Source organism: Rhipicephalus sanguineus, chromosome 1 (genome assembly GCF_013339695.2).
Source record: "Rhipicephalus sanguineus isolate Rsan-2018 chromosome 1, BIME_Rsan_1.4, whole genome shotgun sequence".
Classification (NCBI taxonomy): domain Eukaryota; kingdom Metazoa; phylum Arthropoda; class Arachnida; order Ixodida; family Ixodidae; genus Rhipicephalus; species Rhipicephalus sanguineus.
The window spans coordinates 290,069,353-290,089,555 of NC_051176.1; the positions used below are offsets into that span (position 1 = coordinate 290,069,353).

Below are 20,203 nucleotides of genomic sequence, written 5' to 3' on the forward strand. Positions count from 1 at the left end.
TACCCACTACGGCCGGGGGATTGGCCAAGACAGCAGCGGTTACAAATATGGCGTAAAAACAGGCCTCAGGGGGAGAGTCATTTAGCATACACATTTCCATGCACTACAGTACTGGACAAGCAGCGTCTGACTCTGCAGCTACGAGGGTATACGCAACTTGCTTGCATACTCCTAAATAACGGACATTTGGCCAACAAGCCAGCGGAGCGTGTTGTGTATCTACAGATGTCACAACAGGCAACAAATATAGCTAAAAAATAAAACACCAAAACTAATAAAAACAGCGCAGCAACACGAAGACAGAATGAAACAAACAACGGGACGGGCGCTGTCCCGTTGCGCCCGCCCGTCCCATTGTTTCTTTCATTCTGTCCTCGTGTTGCTGCACTGTTTTTTTAATGAATGCAAACCAACTTGCCCAAATTTCCGTTCTCTTATAGACCAAAACTAACAGGGGCGTAGCCAGAAATTTTTTTCGGGGGGGGGGGGGGGGGGTCAAACATACTTTAGGTATGTTCGTGCGTGCGTTTGTATGTGTGCGCGTGTATATATCGGCAAGAAAAACTGAAAAATTTCGGGGGGGGGGGGTTGCACCCCCCCAACCCCCCCTGGCTACGCCCCTGGAAACTAAAGTACGACGGCAACCCGCCGCGTTAGCTTATAGCTATGGCTACGCCGCGCTTCCTGGCTTGGTGGTGTCAAGTGAACCCAGAGAGTAGAGTAACTCTACCAGAGAGCGCTACACCCGATAGGTCGCTCTTCTGGGCTATGGTGGACCTATCGCTGTAACGTCAAATCGTCTGAAAACGATTTGGGTACCTGTACTACGTTGTTACACTACTGAGTCAGCTCGACAGCTCTGTCCAGGCCGCATTTCATTCAATAGGATGCAAAATGCAAAAACGACCATGTACGTTGATGCGCGCATTAGCGAACAACCGATCATCAAAATTATTCCTCAATCTTCAAATTCAGCGTGCCTCACAAGCATGATAAAGCCCAAAATATTAAAATAAGATCCCACGCCTTGTGGGGATCGGTTTCAAGCGAAGCAGTCAGCGAGTAGTTCTATGCAGCATTTTTTTTTTTTTTTTGGCTTTGAGCCAAGCTAGCCACCTTAGCCAAGCGTTGGGTGGATCGACGCGTTTTTGTAAATGTAGTACTTATGTGCACATCATCGTGGGCTTACCAGGCACGTCGACAATATTTGCGTTTAAAGGGTAGCTCATGGCCTGACGTGACGTCAGCACTGACGTTAAAGCACATACGTCAGTAAACGAAGTACACTTTACGGTGTGATGATGTGAATATTATAAGTAACTTTCGTTAGCGTATTATTCCGGGGTCGAGCAACACTTGAATATAGCTTGCTGAATCATAGGAATACAGATGTAATGTTTATTAGACTGCTATAAAAGCGGAGCCAACACTGGAACCACAGACGTTAACCTGACATGACGCCTGTATCGTAGGGGTACATATGTATTGTTGATTGCTTTTGTTATAAAATTAGATAGCCCGCACCACAACCACAATTGACGTTGTACCGACATCACGGCTGCGTGTTTTTACAAAGCACTTTCTAGGCCTCGCGTGGCTCTGTGGTAGAATACCTGACTGCCACGCAGAATGCTTTGGTTCGATTCCTGCTGGGATCCTAATTTTTATTCTTTACACTCTTCGGGTCAACGCTACCGATTTCTTAACGCTCTTGCATCTGGGTGGGTATAAAGTGTCAATCACATGGAGCGCGTACCCGTACACAGCGGCCAGTGGCAAACGGGTATGTGCCACACGTGTCTGGAGGAAAGGGTTTGACGACGTACGCCACAAGATGTTCACGTTATTCATGTCGTGAGCAGACAGTCATATTCGTCAAATCCTCTTACCCTCCCATGCCAATTTTGGTCTACACCAAGTTAAAAAGGCGATCACGAGAGCTGAATAAGTTGTTCATTATTTTTTACCCCTGTCGACAGTGGGTTGTGCAGTTCGTAATTCATGATTTTCCGAAACGTTGCGCGAGCGCTGAGCAAATATACAGTATATATGGGTCATTCTATGCCAAGTGTCCCAGACGTGGCGTTCGCACATAGCAGATTTTGCCGATAAAATTTGTGCCTTTTTCCAGTGCCACATAGAGTATTGTGGCAAAACATTTTTGCTCGAAAAATATTTTGACGATCATGGCGCCCCCTCGAAATTCGCTTGTATTTGTTAAACTGTGCCTAATAGAAAAATGTGTATAAAATCTATTTTTGTGTGTTGAGCTTCGAAACCACGCTTGCGCTATCGCAGAGGTTCTGTTTAGTTGTCCTATTCATTATTTCCGAAATTCTTGCGCTTCACTACCACCTATGTATCTTCAAAAACTACTAAAATCGTCAAAGTTCGTGATTTTTTCTTGAGCTATCTGGAACTCTCCCTAACCAATCTTAATAATAGTATGATTTTCAGGAAACTGTATTTCAGTACAAAAATGTTTAGGGGTAAAATAGACTTCAAATCTTGCCGAAAAAATTCTGAAATTATAGAAAAATATGCGATTTGTCGCATGTTTGACCGTATTTTCATACTGATGCGGTCCAAGTAAAAACTCTTGTCATGTGGCGTTTGATAGAAGACTTCATCGTTAAGTAATGAAGAAAGTCTACTCAAATCATTTTATGTTTTAAGGAAGAAAATAATTTTTTAATTTGGCTCTCCGAACGCGCCCTGCATTTCATTTTGTTGCCACTTTGCCGGAAAGCACGTGGTCGCCCTTGCAGCTGACACTCGTCACAGGCGGCAGGAAGATGCGAGATGTATGTCAGTGGCTCGTGAGTGGTCGAAAGTCTTGTCGCGTTGATGTCAGGGCGAGGAGTAATGAATTCCCGTTACAATGTGAGCTTGCTTGGTGGGCCCAATGGGAAGCATGGACGCCCGAGACCAGCCTATGGCGTCGTTGGCACAATGTGCTAGAGGGCCGTCTGCACAACACGTAAAGCCAGAGAAACAAGTGTATACAATGTGCATTATTCCTTTCAGTATGTGTATGGTAGTTGTGCAGACGGCCTTCTAGCACATTGTGCCAACGACACCATATGCCCCTACGCAATTTTTCGTCATTCTTCGGAGAACCGTGGTACCCGCTAAACACCTGTAAGGTATATGTGTACTTTGTTGATGCTGTGGCTGATGACGATGAAGAATTATCGCAGATGCCTTTGTAATGGGTTGGAAGCATTCAACAACCCACTCGTTGCGCAATTCGCATTGTGTGACGCCCAGTTACAGAATTCGCGTGTGTGTGACGCCTGGTTGTTATACTACTCTTCTACCACACTACGTTACATATGTTAATGTGGTTCCTTTCCGACATGAAGCTTGTATAGGGTCATTTTGCAACGCAGTTTCAAGCACCGGCATGGCCCTGAGGTAGAACACTGGGCTCCCGCGCAGAGGGCCCAGGTTCGAACCTCGTTCCATCCTGGAAATTTTTTCTTATTTCATTTTTTTTTTATTTCGTGCGATAGTGGTTACGGACACCGGCGGCGGCGGCGGCGGCGACGGACAACTACGGCGCCAAAAACGGCCGTTGAAATGATCTCATAAGAGCTTTCGCTGTAAAAAAAATTAATGGACCGGAGACAGGGGTGGCGCTGGTCCTGTCTTATTGTTATCTTGTTTCTTTCCCTCACTCTGAGTTGTGCTAATTCATGAAAACATCATGCAACACCAACCTACCCTGACTGTTACCCTTAATTGTTTTAGTGAAAAATTAAAAAAAAAACAAGAAAAAGAAAGAGGGTAGGGCGGATATGTATTTCGCTGTCTTTTTTGTCAGTAATCAATTATATATGGGCGTGCGCCATTCAAGATGTAAGGGATGCGGAAATTATCACCGAAAAAAGAACCTGAAATAAAATATTCCAGATTTTCACTGCATATAACTTGACGGACGTGTGCGTTGGTAATACCCATTCCACGTGAATGGAGGGGGGGGGGGGGGCGTCGCCGTCTCCATTGGAGTGCGGCCGCTGTTGCAGGGATTCAAGCCTGTGACCTCTTTCCCAGCCATGTAGAACGCCATAGTTAGTGCGCTACCAGCGACAGATCTGCGTTCAGTATCACTGCAGTCTTCAAACGGAAATAAGCTCGTGGGTGGGAGAACAAATAGCGCCGCGTATCATCTTGCTGAGTGAGTTTTCTACATCTGCAAATCCAGCGACGCCGTATTACAAGATAATAATAATATTATTAATAATAACTGGGGTTTTACGAGCCAAAACCACGGTAGGATCATGAGACACGCCGTAGTGGAATGGAAGACTTTGGATAAATTTTAACCTTCTGGGATTCTGTAACGAGCGCCTGAATCTATAGTATACGCGGATGTATTGCATATCGCCCCCCATGGAAATGCGGCCGCCGTGGCCGGGAATCGAATCCGCGACCCGGAGCTCCGCAGCGCAACACCTCAGCCTGCTAAGCCACCACGGCGGGTCCTATTTCAAGGTAGGCGATCATGTATCGCGCCCTCATCGACTGAGGATTTTCGCTTTATTCACACTGGCAAAAATGACGGCGTAGCGTCCCGTTCTTATCAATGACAAAATCAGTTCGATATCGCAAAAAAAAAAGTCACTTTGATTGCTTAAGTTAGAAAGGACACGCACGTTAAACATCAATCGTGATACACGCATCGCTATGCCTACGTTGGATGAAGATGTGCCAAAAAGTTCCAGTACGCTATGGAAATGAACCTTTTCAGTATGATGATTGGAATGTATATAGAGCCTACAACTGTGTACTAGACTAATTTCAGTTGGCTGTCAAAATGAAGCTTGTCATTTCAGACTTGTAATGTAAAGCCTGCGAATGCCGCTGACGCTGGAAATCAAGGACGTACGGGCGAAGACATCACGCGCACCCTCAATTCCAGTGCTATCCTACAAGCAGCAACAGAGGAAGCTGTGTTGCTGCAAGTCCTATAAACAAAGACATATAAGTAATCCTAAAACGGCTGCGTCAATCTCAAAAGAGCAACGGAGCCACGAAGGAGGCGTCGGCGTTCATGCAGTACCATGAGCGCCAGAGACGGGGGGCTATCTATAGTATCTATAGCAAACCCATACCAGCAGAGTCCCTCCTCCAAATACCTAACCAAGTGCGCTGTTCCTCAGAGACAAGTCGCTGCTTTCCTAAAAAAAACCAAAAAAACAAACGATTATTCTTATTCACTTGGTTTGTTTTTGTAAGGTTCATTCCAGCATTACACCGACACAAGAAAACACCGCCGCTAAGGTATGCGGTGCGCTGATACGGCGGATGCGCGCGCACCTCAGAGTTGGCGGTACCCAAACATGACGCCGCCGTCATCGGACCGCAGCACCAGATAACGGCAACGTTTGCACAGGAGAAAGGGCGGTGATCAGCAGGCCTCCGCTCGGCGTTGTTGAACTGCGGCGGCGGCCGCTAATTTGACGGGTGCCCAGCAGGCGTAAGCATCTGCCGCCTATAAGCGGTTCAACGACACGCTTATCGCCGCGCATGCTGTTTGCGTCAACACAACCCAAGCGCCCCCGAGTTCGGTAACGCAGTTCCTATATACGTAGGTACACGGCGGCATGCGACCTCGGTGAATACAGATGGCTGAAGCTTCAATAACAGGGTCGTAGTGCAGCGCTCGCTGGCATGAAAAAGTGTTCGCTCCGACACACTGGAGCGGCAGCTCAACAGATGGAGCACGTTTTCTCACCCCCGTGTCGTGGGTTGCTCGTTTCTTTTCTCCTCCTCGAGACGAGTTCACGCAGAGGTGAGCGAAGCAGGAAGCTACAGACGCCGCCTGCGGTGCAGCGTTTCGCCGAGTCCTCACGTCTTGCTTCGAGGCTCATCGAGAGAGACGCAGATCCTCCAGCCCGGGTCCAAGCCGACTACGGAAATTTTACTTCAATAAACTCCAAATCTATGCTACATATACGCAAGAAATTATGTTACTGCGAGTACTAAACACCATGAGTTTGGCCTTTTCTGTAATAATTTTCATTTGCTAATGAACGCGCCAATCATAAAGCTTATCCGGGTCATTTTACAGTTATAGGCGCTCGCTCGAGTTAGTCGCAGGCTGAAAAACGACACAATCGTCTAGCCTATATATGGAGCCTATCAGTCCGCTGTCTCGCTTTAGACAGAATATTTAATTATTTCACCAATCTCAGCATGTTTGTATTCCTTCAAAATGATGCACGATTATGTAGCCTTTGCAACTCAACGAGCACTGCTGTCCACACTAACTTCAATGTGATCGCGTACCTGACGTAATCTTGACGACTCAATGACGTAATCTTGACGACTCAAATGTAGTGTACATACATTTATCAAATTACGTAAATAGCTTTGTTGCAAAGCAGACTCTGTGAAACTTTTCCCTTTTATTTCATTTCAATCGATATTCAACGGTCATTTTCCCCTAAGTTCCTATTAGGCCCGGCTCGAAAATTTCGCTCTTCGAACATACGTTTAAATTTCCACTCTTCACTAGTGTATATGATTTTAAATGGAAAGAAACGAGGGAAAGAGAGAGCTCGGGGATGGACGCGTTGGAAGGCCGCCCTCACTTGCCATAGAACGCATTGCATGCTCATAATATGGTCGTGTTTATGAGAATTTCTTATGTTTCCCGGCCACGGCGGTCGCATTTCCATGGGGGCAAAATGCAAGGACACCCATGTACACTTGGGTGCACTTGAAGAACCCCAGGTACTAAAAATTAATCCCGAGTCCCCCACTACGGCGTGCCACATAATCATATCGTGGTTTTGGCACGTAAAACCCCGTTAATTACATTACACTAAATCATGCTTGCTGTAGCTGTTTTCACTAAATTAGACTGATATTTATGCGGAAACATCGATGGTTGTTTCCAGTCTGCGAACGGGCCGACTTCTTCCGCCTTCTGACAATGCGGATCGGCACAACACATGATTGTAAACGAAAAGGAACGTAAATGGAAAATTATAAAATAACTGCAAACGCTGGTACTCATATTCGCAATTGGGTCTTGGGCTACCGCGAGGCCAGTGTGGCCCTGGCTTCAAGTATGCATAAACGAAGACGTATTGAAGCGTACACCACAATAATCTATCGACGAGGGAAGCGCAATGCAGAAATACTGGAACACAGCACTTTGGGGCTGCAATAAATGTGAGGTGGTGCGAAACTTGGAAAAGGAGTAATGGTACGAACTCTAACGTTCGCCAATGCCGTTTTGTGCTTAAAATCAGCGGTCTTGTCGGGGTAGGGTGTGGTCTACGGGGGAAAAAAAAAACTGCAGATGAAGCAGTGCGGTATGATACAGGATGGCCTTCTTTTGAAGTGGGATGACCGCTGAGTAAAACTTCGCTTTGAAGACAAATGGGAGGCTATAGGTGCGCACATACTGGTACCTCAAAAGCACATGGAGACTAAATGGAAAACAGATCAAGAATGCAGGCAACAAAGTGTGGGGCAATTGAAAACGTAAGTAGGCAACCATTCAAGAGACCTTGAAGGAAACTAAAGACTGTAAATTGATTCGAAGTATGGAAACAAGAAAGGCAATAGGATTTATGAATTCCACGAAAAAGAGCAGAAAGAAAGAAATCAGAAAGGAACGCAAAGCGCAGTGCTTTGCTATTTGAGACAGAGATAGATGCCTGAGGACAAAAACATGCAGGAGCAAATACTCGAAACAGGAAGAAGCATTTGTCTGCTGCAACAAAAGTCCGGAAATTTTGTAAAATAATGCCAGGATATTCAACGACCATGCAAGACCCGTAGAAGTCATTTACCTTTCAGAAACGTTGGCATTCAAAGGGTATCGAAGACGACCTGGTCACATAAACGAAAATCGTTTACGGTACTGGGGAAAAAAAAAAGAAAATAAAACCGCTTGGACGGGATTCATAAGAGTGAAGTCGTTCTGCGTGCCCGTAACTGCATAAAGGCCGAGACGGACGTACGATTTTCCATCCGATGCGACGTCCGACGCGGCGGTGCGGCAGCCGGAATGGTGGCGGTCCGATGCGATGAAAGGTCACCATTCCGGCTTCCGCACCGCCGCGTCGGACGTCGCATCGGATGGAAAATCGTACCGTCTGTCCCGGCCTTAAAAGTATAGGAATGGAGGCTCGAACGAAGAAAGGGAGGGCTAGTCAGAAAGGCAGTCTAGGATAGGCGTAATACGGCCTGAGTAGATGATTATTTGCCACCGCACTGTTTCACAGGAGATGCCAGAAAAATCGTCGTCAGCATCATCATCCACGCGGGCGCCTTGGCGTAATTATGAAGTAATTAGGCACAGCTTAGCACTCCCTTATTCGCACACATCACACACGCAGATAGTCAACACCACGCTACACAAACAGCCGCTCACTGTTCATTCAGTAAATAGAACTAATGTATATTACAATGATGCGCATGCGCAATGACCAACAATGACACGCATGTGTAATGACCACCACTACCAAACATAACAAAGCATAAAAACATGCTAATAGCACATTTATATCCTTGCACCAAGAAAGGAGATTTCCATCGGAAACAGATATATAGAAGGCTCGCTAAGGCACTGATCCTTATTTTTTTTTTTTTATAAAGTGAGCTTCTAATGCTACCCGTGCCGTTAATCTGGCGCTTTTTCCAAAAACCTGCATGCGTATGTGAAAATCGTGGTTCACATCTACATGCTGTACAGCGAGTGCAACTACATGTGTCCTCTTTTTTGTTTATTTTTCTTTTGCGGGAGCTCCCTTAACCACTGATGCGCATGTGCAATGACACGCATTGCACATGTGTCTTTCGTGTCGCTATGTGAATAGACTTCGTGTTTATGTGATTTTTTTAGCAGCGGAGCTGTTTATTTCAGCCTTTGGGTGCAGGGCCGTCGGCAGAAATGTTTTTTTTTTTTTTTGGGGGGGGGGGGGGGCACCTCCTCGATCTGAAGTGGGCGCCGGGGACAGGCAGATGTGGCCGAGTGTCATTTTGTGCTCTGTATGCCATGACAAATAAATAAATAAATAAATAAATAAATAAATAAGAAATCGGGGGGTGGGGGGGCACGGGTCCGGTGTGTCACCCCCTGGCTACGCCACTGGTTGGGTGTAATCCACGCACAGAAAAGTATCATCATCATGAACTACCGTGCCGGTTCATGATGATGATAGAATAAAAAAAAATAGAAATAACCGCTGGTCTTATGCCCAAAAATATTTTGCGTGAGTGGCGGCTTCAAGTGCTGCATTAAGAGGAAGCTTTAACTTGCGCATAAAAAAAAAAACCAGAGCCTGTATTCACAGAAAGCTATTACGCAACAGAATTGTTCGTAAGAGAACTAATACAAAATCATGACGTTGCACATTAACGAAGGCGACGGGCCACCGACGGCCGAAAAGCTTTGTGAACCTCCAATTTCCAACACACGTTCGGCGCCGTGGATTCTCAGCAAAGCCATCTTTCCATTCTCGTCTACTTAGTGTACGAGCTTCTGACGCAAAAGCTTGCAAGCAGTCTGAAATACACAACCTCCGAGCTCACTATGAGTGGGCTTGATATATATTAAGTACGTCTAGTTTTCTATACTCGCGTATGTTGCATAACCGATGGAAAAATGAACACTCATGTAAAACGCTGCCTCAATTTACCGACGACGAGAAAGACACATTCAAAACATCTAATTGCGCCAACCGTGGCAAGGATTAGGGTGGTGGAGACGAGGCGGTTGTCTACACAACGGGCCACGGGAAAAGCGAAGAAATATCTCCACGTTTCTCTATCGAGTTGCATGACTCTGAAAGAACGTAACCGAAAAAAGAAAGAAAGAAAAAAGCTTATTAGCTTGTCTGAGCTGGAAACTGAACGCTGTCTCACGTGTCAGCAGATAATTCTGCTTTTGCGGTCTCATCGATACGTCCTCGCGAGAGAGCCCCCCACAAAATAACATCGTGCATTTTTGCTACCACAATTTTCAAAACAAAACATCAGAATACATTCCATTTTTCTTTATATTAGTACAAGAAAAACAACGCAGCTTCTTATGTGCCCCGGTTTAGGCACCAAGTACAGCTTGATAAATGCACGCAGATGCGAGCTAAACTGGAAGAAACTTTCAATTATTAGAGAACATCGCTTTTTAGAATTATTTATAGGTTGTATAGGAATATATTTCGACGGACTGTTATGTATTATTAACGTTTCTGTCATTTTAAGTGAAGTCGTGTAGTGTTTAACGAGAAATGGGCGCGTATGGGTCAGTTGTAAAGTCAATGCAAAGACGACGTAGGGTAGTTTTAATAAAGCGATTAGGAATACTGTGCCATTACTGTTTGAATTAACAACGTTCCTACATTGCGCAAAAATACATTACAGGAAACTGTTAACTCGAAACAATACTGCGTTTCGCGGCGCACTCTAAATCCATATCTGTCGAAACTGTGTTGCAAAAATATGTTCTAAATGCAGGCCGACTGGAATTCTGCAAGCACACTATGCAGCTGAATTATTGTTAAAGTAAATTAGTGAAATTTATTATCGCGCAAATCCCAATGCCTTAAGTTGATATAAAGATCGGTCAGAGATGCTAACGCGTTTCAAATCTATCATCTTCAATCATCCGAAATAGTGGTCGCGGAGACACACGCGGACACGCTCCGTGCGTTGCTCTGTCTACTCTACTCTCACAAAAAAAAAAAAAAAAAAAAAAACCCGAGGGAAGATTCCCCCCCTTCACGCCGTCAACGTCGCTCGTACATCAGGGTCACAGCAAAAAGACATTTCCCAAAACAGCGGACGCATGTGAGCTCAGCACATCGCCTAGGTACAGCTACGGAGCACGAAGAAGCGAACGCCCCCCACCCAGCCTTTCAACAGATCTGCGCATGCGTGTACGCTGACCTGCCCATGTCGCTTCAGGCCACGAAATGAGCGCAGGGTCAACCTCACTTATCAAAGCAGATAAGACACCAAGTAATATTCCACTCGAAAGAACAGCAGCGAAGACAAGCACTACAACGTAAGACATCGCGGGTTCAATGGCAATATCGCAAGAGCTGGGTCGGTATTTTGTAGCGATGCGTTATGCCTTATTCTATGCTAGTCTTATCATCCACCGGTCGCGGTTGGCTGGTCCCGTTGATAACACGGACGGACCGTCGCTCTGAACACTGACCAAGCGCGAAAAGGCATCATCATCAGAAAAGGCAAATAGCCTTTTCAAATCTGCAAACAGCCTTTCGTTTCCTCTACGGTGTGCTTATCGCTCATTTATATAATGTCCGAACACTTGCAGGTGGCGTGTTGTCGACTCGACAAGAGACCACAAAGGGTCGCCTGTTTCGCAGCTAAACACATCATGAAACGCAGATCATGCATGGGATTTAAAGGGACCGACACCTGCCCAGAACATGAAATGAGATGACTGCACTGATGGATTGTCCGTCGCATTGACTCAAACCAACCCTGTTTATCTCGTGAGAGGTGGATTTATATTTTTATTTCTTCATTGAAAGTCGCGAAAAATGACCTTTGGCGCCTCTGGCGGCAAAATCATAAACGGTCCGATGAAGCCGGTCACGTAACCATTGATGGTGTATGCGTTCGATGACTTTTCTGTTAGTACTGAAATATTGTTCATTTCTTTATATTAAAAGGCATTACTCCATAAAAATGTACATATAGGCCTGCGTTAGTTGTATGCAACAAAGTGGCGCTACCCTCGCTTGGCGTAATGATCCCATACCGGGACAAACCATCCATGACACAGGCGCAGGCAACCTTGGGCGCAAGCGCACACAACGCTGTACAAATACTGAGAAGGTGTATAAAGCCACATCATCTCAGTGTAACAGCTTGCTATTTTCAAAAATGGTTGGAAAGCTCAAAATAACGGTGGTTAAGCATAGCTACAGTAACTTCTGCTAAAGCAGAATAACGACAGCTTTCACAAGGACTAGCGGCATCGCTATCAATTCTGAGCGTTGTTGGAGCAAGCCTTCATGCGTGTTTGGAGCCTTTCAGATCGAAAAATACTGCTTATAAAATAACTACGTGCTTTTAGGATAAACCACTGCAGCTACAAAAGCTACGAAGGGTAAGCTTCCCGTCGCGCTGTAAAAAACTGGGTCGAGAAAAATCAGTTGACGGTCCCTTAAGTCACGACGCGAATTAAGGAACCACCCGGTTTCATAACGATTCGCAGTATACCTTCACTGTCGGAGAGAATCAGGGCTATTTTTTTTTTTCAGCACATTATCTTGTATGGACACCCTCACTTTCCTCTTTCTTTTTTTATAGCCCCCACCTCATCTGCAGAACAGCCCATAACTGCTCGTAAACTTTTGCAATCAGTGTCAAGGGACCCAGGCGCATGTGAATTGGGGCAACAGCCCATGACCATAAATAAGGGCACAACGATCAACAAGGGCGACTACCCAACGCTGCAGCGACGTTGCTCATGCTGGCTGATAAGCCCGGGAAGGGTTTCAGAGATAAGTGAAAAGCGTCCAGCTGTCTACGTCTCCCCGCGCTCAATGGTTAGCATATTTGTCCTTGGAACGTGTCTGCGAGCAACGGGTCATTAGGCACGTGGGAAAGGGCCACCTAATCTGCAGCGATAACGGCCAGGACACTCCGCTTAAAAGAAGACAAAAAAAAAATCGAGCCGAAACATTTAACAAGTCGGCCACTTTCACAGCAGATAAGCAAGTAGTCAGAGCATACGCACAAACGGATGTGAAGGCTATAAAATAAGGGAACTTCTCACAAAAGTTGGCACCATGTGCAGTGCATATATCATGACTCAACCAACAGTGCGAGTCCTTTCATTACATATCGATATGACGTCTATCTCTCGATCTCTATATTACAGGGCGCAACGGGGACGCGCGTTCGCTACCACCGCAGCGCTAAAGAGCATCTGTCGTTCAGCGTGAATCGTCAGACCGCCAGCACTCTACCATGCTCGATGAAGCGGACAGCGGGACCGAGCGAACACACTTCCCCGTTAATCTAGAGCTGACGTGCGTTCCAACCTCCTTGCATCATGCAAAAAGCAGCAGCCTCTTTCGCGACGCCGATCAGTTGTCACTTGTCAGAGCACTCACGACGAGGCATTCTACTGCGGCGCGCATTTAATGAGGCGGAAAGAGAACACGCGTCAAGCTGCGCGTTCCTACCAGCGGCTGAGAGCGCGGAGTCTGCGAAAGTTGCAGCTCCAAGACCTTCGCGACGCTCACTCGCGGCCCCGCAAAATGTCACAGCTGCGAGTACAAAAACGCTCCTGCTGCGGCAAAACCGCAGGATTGTTGCCGCAGCAGAAGTCCGCTACAGTGAGAACGCGTGCCGATGCACGCTGCTTGTCGCGCACCGCCGCCGGTGATCCCCCGGACACGTCAACGCTCCGGCGTGACGCAAGCAGCCAAGGCCGCCTCGTTATCGCGTAGACGACGACGACGACGAGGCGGTGGCGTGATGCCGTCCCGACAAACATCGCTCCCGTTTCTGGCAGGAGGAGCCACGCACCCTCTCCTAACGCCGATTAACAGCGGTCGTTGCACATGCACTGCTCGCGGCCGCAATCGCCACTTAACGGACGCTCTTTAGAATGAGCAAGGGCACGGCTTGTGGAAGGGTGGTTGCAAAATAAGAAAAATGCACCGAAAAAAAAAAAGGAAGCAAAATCGGGAGACCCAGTCACGCACAATATGGAGAAGGGCGCGGGAAGCCCTCTCCTGCTTCACGGGGACGGTGTCATCAACCCCACCAGGTGCCGCATCACTTACGTCGTGCTCGTTGAAGGCGTGAAACGCTTTGCATTCCGTGGTCCGCATCGTGTGCCAAACGGGCAAAACCACCGCGACGACACGCGGGACGGCCTTATATACAACGCCCTCGCAGCTTCCGGCGCCGTGCGCGGCCAATGGCTGCGCGAGGGGGCGAACCTCCTCGACTCCCTCGCCAGGGCCTCCCGCTGCATCGGGACGTTCCTCAATCGCGTGGCCGACGCGCACGCAGCAGGTTCTTTCAACACCGAGCAGGTCGCGTCATTTGCGGCTCGTGCAGCTGTAGTAGACATGTATGTACAATGTGCTCGATCAGAAAATTCCCTCGCGTACCGCTCATGCATATAAATATTCTTCTCGTTCATTAACATAACACTTGCTAGACGGGGACACTTTATATATGGGGAAATGAGCTAGAATCGGACTAAACTGCTTCCTACACGCAGTGCTGCATCCACTTTCCTTCCTATTCGCATTTTGCTCGGCATGAGAGCATTTTCATCAGAAGACGCAGTTATGAAGCGCGACGCCAGAACAAAAACATAAAAAATGTATTTGCCTTATGTTGCACTCTACGTTCATAGCAGAACTGGGGTCGCTCAACTTCATTTCTTAAAATATGCTACGTTAGGATTTATGACTCAACAATATTAAACTAGAATTCTTCGATCTGCCTCGATCAACAACGCCAAGTCTAATTTTTACACACCATTTCTTTCTTTTTCCTTTTTTTTTTACATCGTTCGTATTGCGATGTGCTGTTGAAGAAAGCGCGAACTCTGTAGCCCCTGTAGCTTTTGTGATTAAAGGAATCCGAGGGCAAAGTATACTTCATTCCGAACTATTATTCAAAACTTTCTCACATGATCAGCCGCTACTTATCTTTGTATAACTCTTTTTCTGGAAACGACAAAAAATGTATTATGCAGGTAAAAAATACGTTTCCATTCTAAAAAAAAAAAAAGAATGAGTTTGATAAGCCACCTCCGATTCTATAGCGTCGACGTTTATTCAGAAAGCATGAATTAATGTACGTGCAGCCTTTGTCGTCCACACGATGAGCGGGAAGCCAGCAGAGATCGAGAGACGCCGTATTCCCCTATCCACAAGGATATTTGCATGAGCAACGATCGCACGCACGCGTGTCGCCTTCACGAAGCGATTTCTGCCGGTACTGCAGGTGTGCGCTGAATAAGCATACTGAAGGAATTGACATTCAAAAGGTTCAACAGCCGCCGACACACGATGGATGCCTGAATACTTCGCAACGCCGTTCAAATAATACACGTCCTGCATCGTGAGAACCAAAACAAAAAGATGCAATATATGAAAGACGACCGACTACAGCAGCACTGTGCTGCTTTGCTGGTGCTGCACATTTTTTTTACAGCGAAGTTGTCTTACGCTAGCTTGTGCCGTAGTAGTAGTAGTAGTAGTAGTAGTAGTAGTAGTAGTAGTAGTAGTAGTAGTAGTAGTAGTAGTAGTAGTAGTAGCAGTAGGTGTCCGCAGAAACTCCTAGCGGGTCCATTGGCTGAGCCGGGAGGTCACGTCATCTGGATTTGACCAATCAAGTGTAAGCGGGCGCATTTCAATTCTAGTGGCGGATTCAGACACCACGTGATCTCGCTAGCCAATCATATAGACTCGCGCGTATCGACGTTGCCGTGCCAAAGCCGCAGCGTTGCGAGCTCGCGAAGTGAAGGCCAAGCGCCAGCGGAGAGCCGAAGACTCCGAAATGCGAATTCACGAAGCCGAGACAATTCTCTACAATTGTACAAGGCACGAGAACACGTACGCACGCATAGGGCCATCGTCGCGGGCCAAGTTTGGTCGTCAGAAAAAAAAAATAATAATAATGCCCCATCTTATATCGTGTCCCACCGGAACCTTCTATTTGCATTGCACGTTGCGCTGAAGGGCATTTCCCTTTCCAGTGCATAGTTAATGCACAAATGATGGCCGTCTATACGAGGTAGTATGCCGTATATATCGGTGCATTTGCCACAGCGTGCCGCAACCATATACGGAACGGGATGCGTGTAGCTTGCGAGCCCTATCACATAGCATAGCGCCATATAGGGATGGCAATGACGTAGATGAGGTGATACGTGATACCTCTCTGATGACAATGTCGAGGCCTGACACTGTAGGTACGGCGATTGCAGTCAGACCAATTAATAATAAAGATGACGCCAGGATCGCACGTTTATTGACCACCTAATATGTTATATGTACACTAACTGGCGCAATCGTTATATATATATATATATATATATATATATATATGTGTGTGTGTGTGTGTGTGTGTGTGTGTGTGTGTGTGTGTGTGTGTGTGTGTGTGTGTGTGTGTGTGTGTGTGTGTGTGTGTGTGTGTGTGTGTGTGTGTGTGTGTGTGTGTGTGTGTGTGTGTGTGTAGTAATAATGAGGACAGCGATGAAATTATGCGCCACAAAGAGCGCTACGAAGTCTAAATGGAAATGTTACGGAACGCAACAGCTTGTAGCTAATTACTCGCGCCAAAGTACTTATAGCTCTGTGGTTTTCTGCTGCCGAGAACGCAGTTGCAGACTTGATTTCCCTCCATGGCGGCTGCACTCTCAAGGGGGTACAGAATCCAAAAATTTAATTTAATATCTGTGGCTAACGTCCCAAACCCACGATATGATTATGAGGGACGCGTAGTGGAGGGCTCCGGAAATTTCGACCACCTGAGGTTCTTTAACGTGCAGCTAAATCTAAGTACACGGGCCTCAAACATTTTCGCGTCCATCGAAAATGCAGCCGCCGCGGCCGGGATTCGATCCCGCGACCTTCGGGTCAGCAGTCGAGCGCCATAACCACTATAGACCACCGTGGCGGGGCAGAATGCAAAAACGTTCGTATACTTATGTTGTTTACATTCAGGTATTAAAATACCATGCAGCCCAAAATTATTCCAGAACCCTCCAATATGGCGTCTCTTATAGGTCACTCTGTTCAGTCGCGTAGTCGGGGGGGGGGGGGGGCGGTTGCTTGGGAGTTGCAAACACCTCCCACCCCCACTTTCCACACCCCGTAAATTTTAACACTTTGTATGTAGGAAAGAAGATTACTTTTAAGGGTTCGTTTTTCTTTGTTAGACACAGTATTAATTAGAACTACCAGACAATAATGTAAAGGAAAGTATAGGGGATGTTATTTGTAGTAATTAGGATATAAATGTGAAGAAAGCAAAGTGGACGAAAAGATAACTTGCCCGCCGGCAGGGACCGAACCTGCGACCTTCGAATAACGCGTCCGATGCTCTACCACTGAGCTACGGCACCGGTCATCCTCCCGTCCACTTTTTGGGGTATATATGTTGTTGCGACCGGGTTTTTGGATCAATCCCACCGCTGACTCCAGTTGTCGTGCCGGTGTATTTGGATCCGTCCCTTCTCGACAACCATGATGTTGCTACGAGAGGGCAGCGTCGTATCCGGACTCCGTTTGGTAGCGTAGTCGAGTCTCCGGGTTGAGGAACTGATACTAGCAAGTTGGGAAAACAATAACAAGTTTACTGGCACTTTTTGAACACTCAATTACATCGTTACAAGGAAAGAGTTCAGTGACGAGCGAATTGGATGAGCCTGTTACCGAGGGCTCAGAGCCCCCTTTCTCACTCAGCACCGTCGTTTTAACCCCTCAGTTTGGCTCCTCCTTCTTGATGACCACCAATCACACACACGACACCTCCCACCATGGCACAGTCCATTTCACTGTCGCGGAGGGGTCATGGCACACTTGAAGCGGCAAGAGTCCGGCGGTTGTCGGCACGCAGGTGGGGAGAAGCAGAACAGGTTCCTCGTGCTTGCCCATGCAGATCTTTTCCCGACGCAGCGAAAGGGTTGCGGAGACTCCCGTCCAAACATACCCGTCAGGTGGTTTCGGCAGCGTACCAAGCCAAGCCCAGGTGGTCCATTGTCTCCGGCATCGCCGTCCCAGACTTTGAGGCCGAGATTCTGCCCATTGTTGGTCACTCGCCGTCCCAGGAATTTCGTTTCCAGGAAGGATACAGGTGTTCTAGCAGCGTGAGAACGCCTCGTCCGCCGATTCTCTTGGTCAGTGCTTCGCCACCGACAGCCGGTCATAACAATGTGCATTTGAACCTAGGAGTGTTAGTCAGTGCCGCGTCAGCGCGCGTATAATACACTTTGTATGTGTATTATACGCGCGCTCATGCAAACACATGCACGGACATACACAAATAGGGGTCGCCCCCTCCCTACCCCCCGAAAAAATTTCTGGCTACGCCCCTGACTGTGTCGCCAGGACGTAATATCAACAAACACACTGTCAGTTATTGGAGTGATATTTGCAGTGAAGCTCGTTCAAGAACGGGTGAGTCATCTATAGCTTCTGACTGAGGCATACATTCTTTTATAGCACTCAACCAAGGCAAAAAAAAAGAAAAAAAAAGAAACCAGAAACATGCTTTAGGTCACATTTGAACACGTACACTAAGAACGAGATTGAGACCTTGCCAACATGAATGAACATGTATTGATGGTCACAGCAGTAAGAAACGCACACCAGATTAAATATTTTTATTTCGGGGTTCCACGTCGCGAAACTGCCCACATAATTGCTTGGTACCGAGGAACACCACAGTGGAAGCCTTCGAACTAATTTCAAACACCCAGTGTTGTTTAACGTGCGTGTATAAATCTACACGTACAATAACGTTCTGTTATGTCGTCCCCATTGAAATGGGGACGCTGCGGCCCGCGGAATCGAACCCACGACCTCGTGCTTGGCAGCGCAACGCCATAGCCGCTAAGGCACCACAGCGTGGCGCACATTATGGTACGCTGGTTCTTCTTTTTTTTTTTTTTTTACTTTTTAATCAATGAACCAGAGCAGTAAGCACAATAACGCAGTTCGAGCCGAACTTTCTTTTTTTTGTTAAAACCACGGACTGTTCAAAAACAGTATAGAGAAGCCAGCTAGCTTCGTGTATTCTCTTGCGGAAAGTTCTTCGACGTCCCTGAGCGAATGCGCAGCCGGCTAGCTCTCCGCATTCCATTAAAAGAGCATTTCCCCATCTCCAAAAAAGATATGCGACTGACGTCTCTGCTTACCCAGTAAAGGCAATGTGAACACTCGGTAAGGAAAGTGGCTGGCCTTATACGCTCAGTGCACGATCAAAATAGCAACTTTCTTTCTTTCTAGACGCTCCACTTTTGCCCTTCTCTGATTATTTCCTGGCATCCTTGAGATTCCTAATGCTTGGAAACGAAGTGGCTTAACAAATCATCGTTTTTTATACGCAAAGGGCCGAGAGTTAGAAATGCAAGTCGGGCTAGCTGTATTTGGCTCATGGTGGAGGGTATAAAACAGCGCAAACACAAGAACTGTCGTGTCGTTCTCGAGTGTGCGCTGTGCACATACCGATCGCCATGAAGGGCGGAGGACAGAATAGAGCACACCAAGTCGAAGCGAAGAGGAAAGTAAGAGCGTTTTTTGTTTATGCGGCTCAATCACTGGGAAGCATGCTTGCTCCGAAGAGCCGTGCGTGCGCAGCGTTGTCGATAAGCCACCCTGTTAGCGCAGGACCCAATCAACGTCTGGCTGGCAAGCTCATTTAATGACACACGATTTCACACCCGACCAAGACAGCGGGAGCCAGCGTTGCCACTGATTTTCGAGTAAATGTCGCCAAACGAAGAGCAAAAAGTCGCCAAAAGTCGCCATTTTTTTACAAATGTCACCAAAGAAGTCGCCATTCTAGATATGCGCGGCATACCTAGTAATAAAAGTTTCCACTCACGTATAGCCCCGTAGAATACAGTACCATCCAAGACCCTGAAATTATGTTGACGTTTCTCAATGCCAGTCGTTTCGCCCGCTTCACCATGGGAGTGCATAGTGCTACTTCGCCGACTAGCCGCAAGATGTGCGTGGTGGCGCAAGGGTGGATGAATGAAACGCTCATGATATCGTTCCATCCCTGTCCGCTCGTTTCAAAGGTAAAGGTGTGGTAAACCTTGGGCGAAAACCGTGAAAGCGTTGTTTGTAGACAGCTTTACGTACCCTTATATGAATTAAAAGTATTAAAAGGTTTATTGAAGGTAACACGACAGCATTCTTACAGGAACCGATCATTAGTGAGTCTTACACCTTTTCAGTGTGAACTAATATGATACCAGACGCCACTGACCCTTTCTTATAGTCACCTATATCTACACGCGGCAATCTGATGCGTTATTAATGATCAGGTAGACAGTGTAAAACGTTACATAGCAATTGTTTTCATTGCACACGCTCACCGAGAACAGTGGAAAATGCCTCAATAAATATTTTTTATTGCACGAATAGCCGCGTATCCGCCTTTCTTCGCTATTCCAAAACAGTCTTTACGAGCTGAATTGGGGGTACTGCAACAGTGA

The 20,203-nt window shown here is 46.8% G+C and overlaps 1 protein-coding gene across 1 annotated transcript in view; it reads left to right on the forward strand.

Annotated features, from left to right (window-relative positions):
- The first annotated feature begins 13,718 nt into the window (after positions 1–13,718).
- LOC119383211 (TBC1 domain family member 12) overlaps positions 13,719–20,203 on the forward strand; it is a 110,442-nt gene continuing 103,957 nt past the window's right edge. Inside the window, exon 1 of the mRNA XM_037651254.2 lies at positions 13,719–14,089. Coding sequence (XP_037507182.2) covers positions 13,719–14,089 — 371 coding nt within the window. The remainder of the gene's footprint in view (positions 14,090–20,203) is intronic.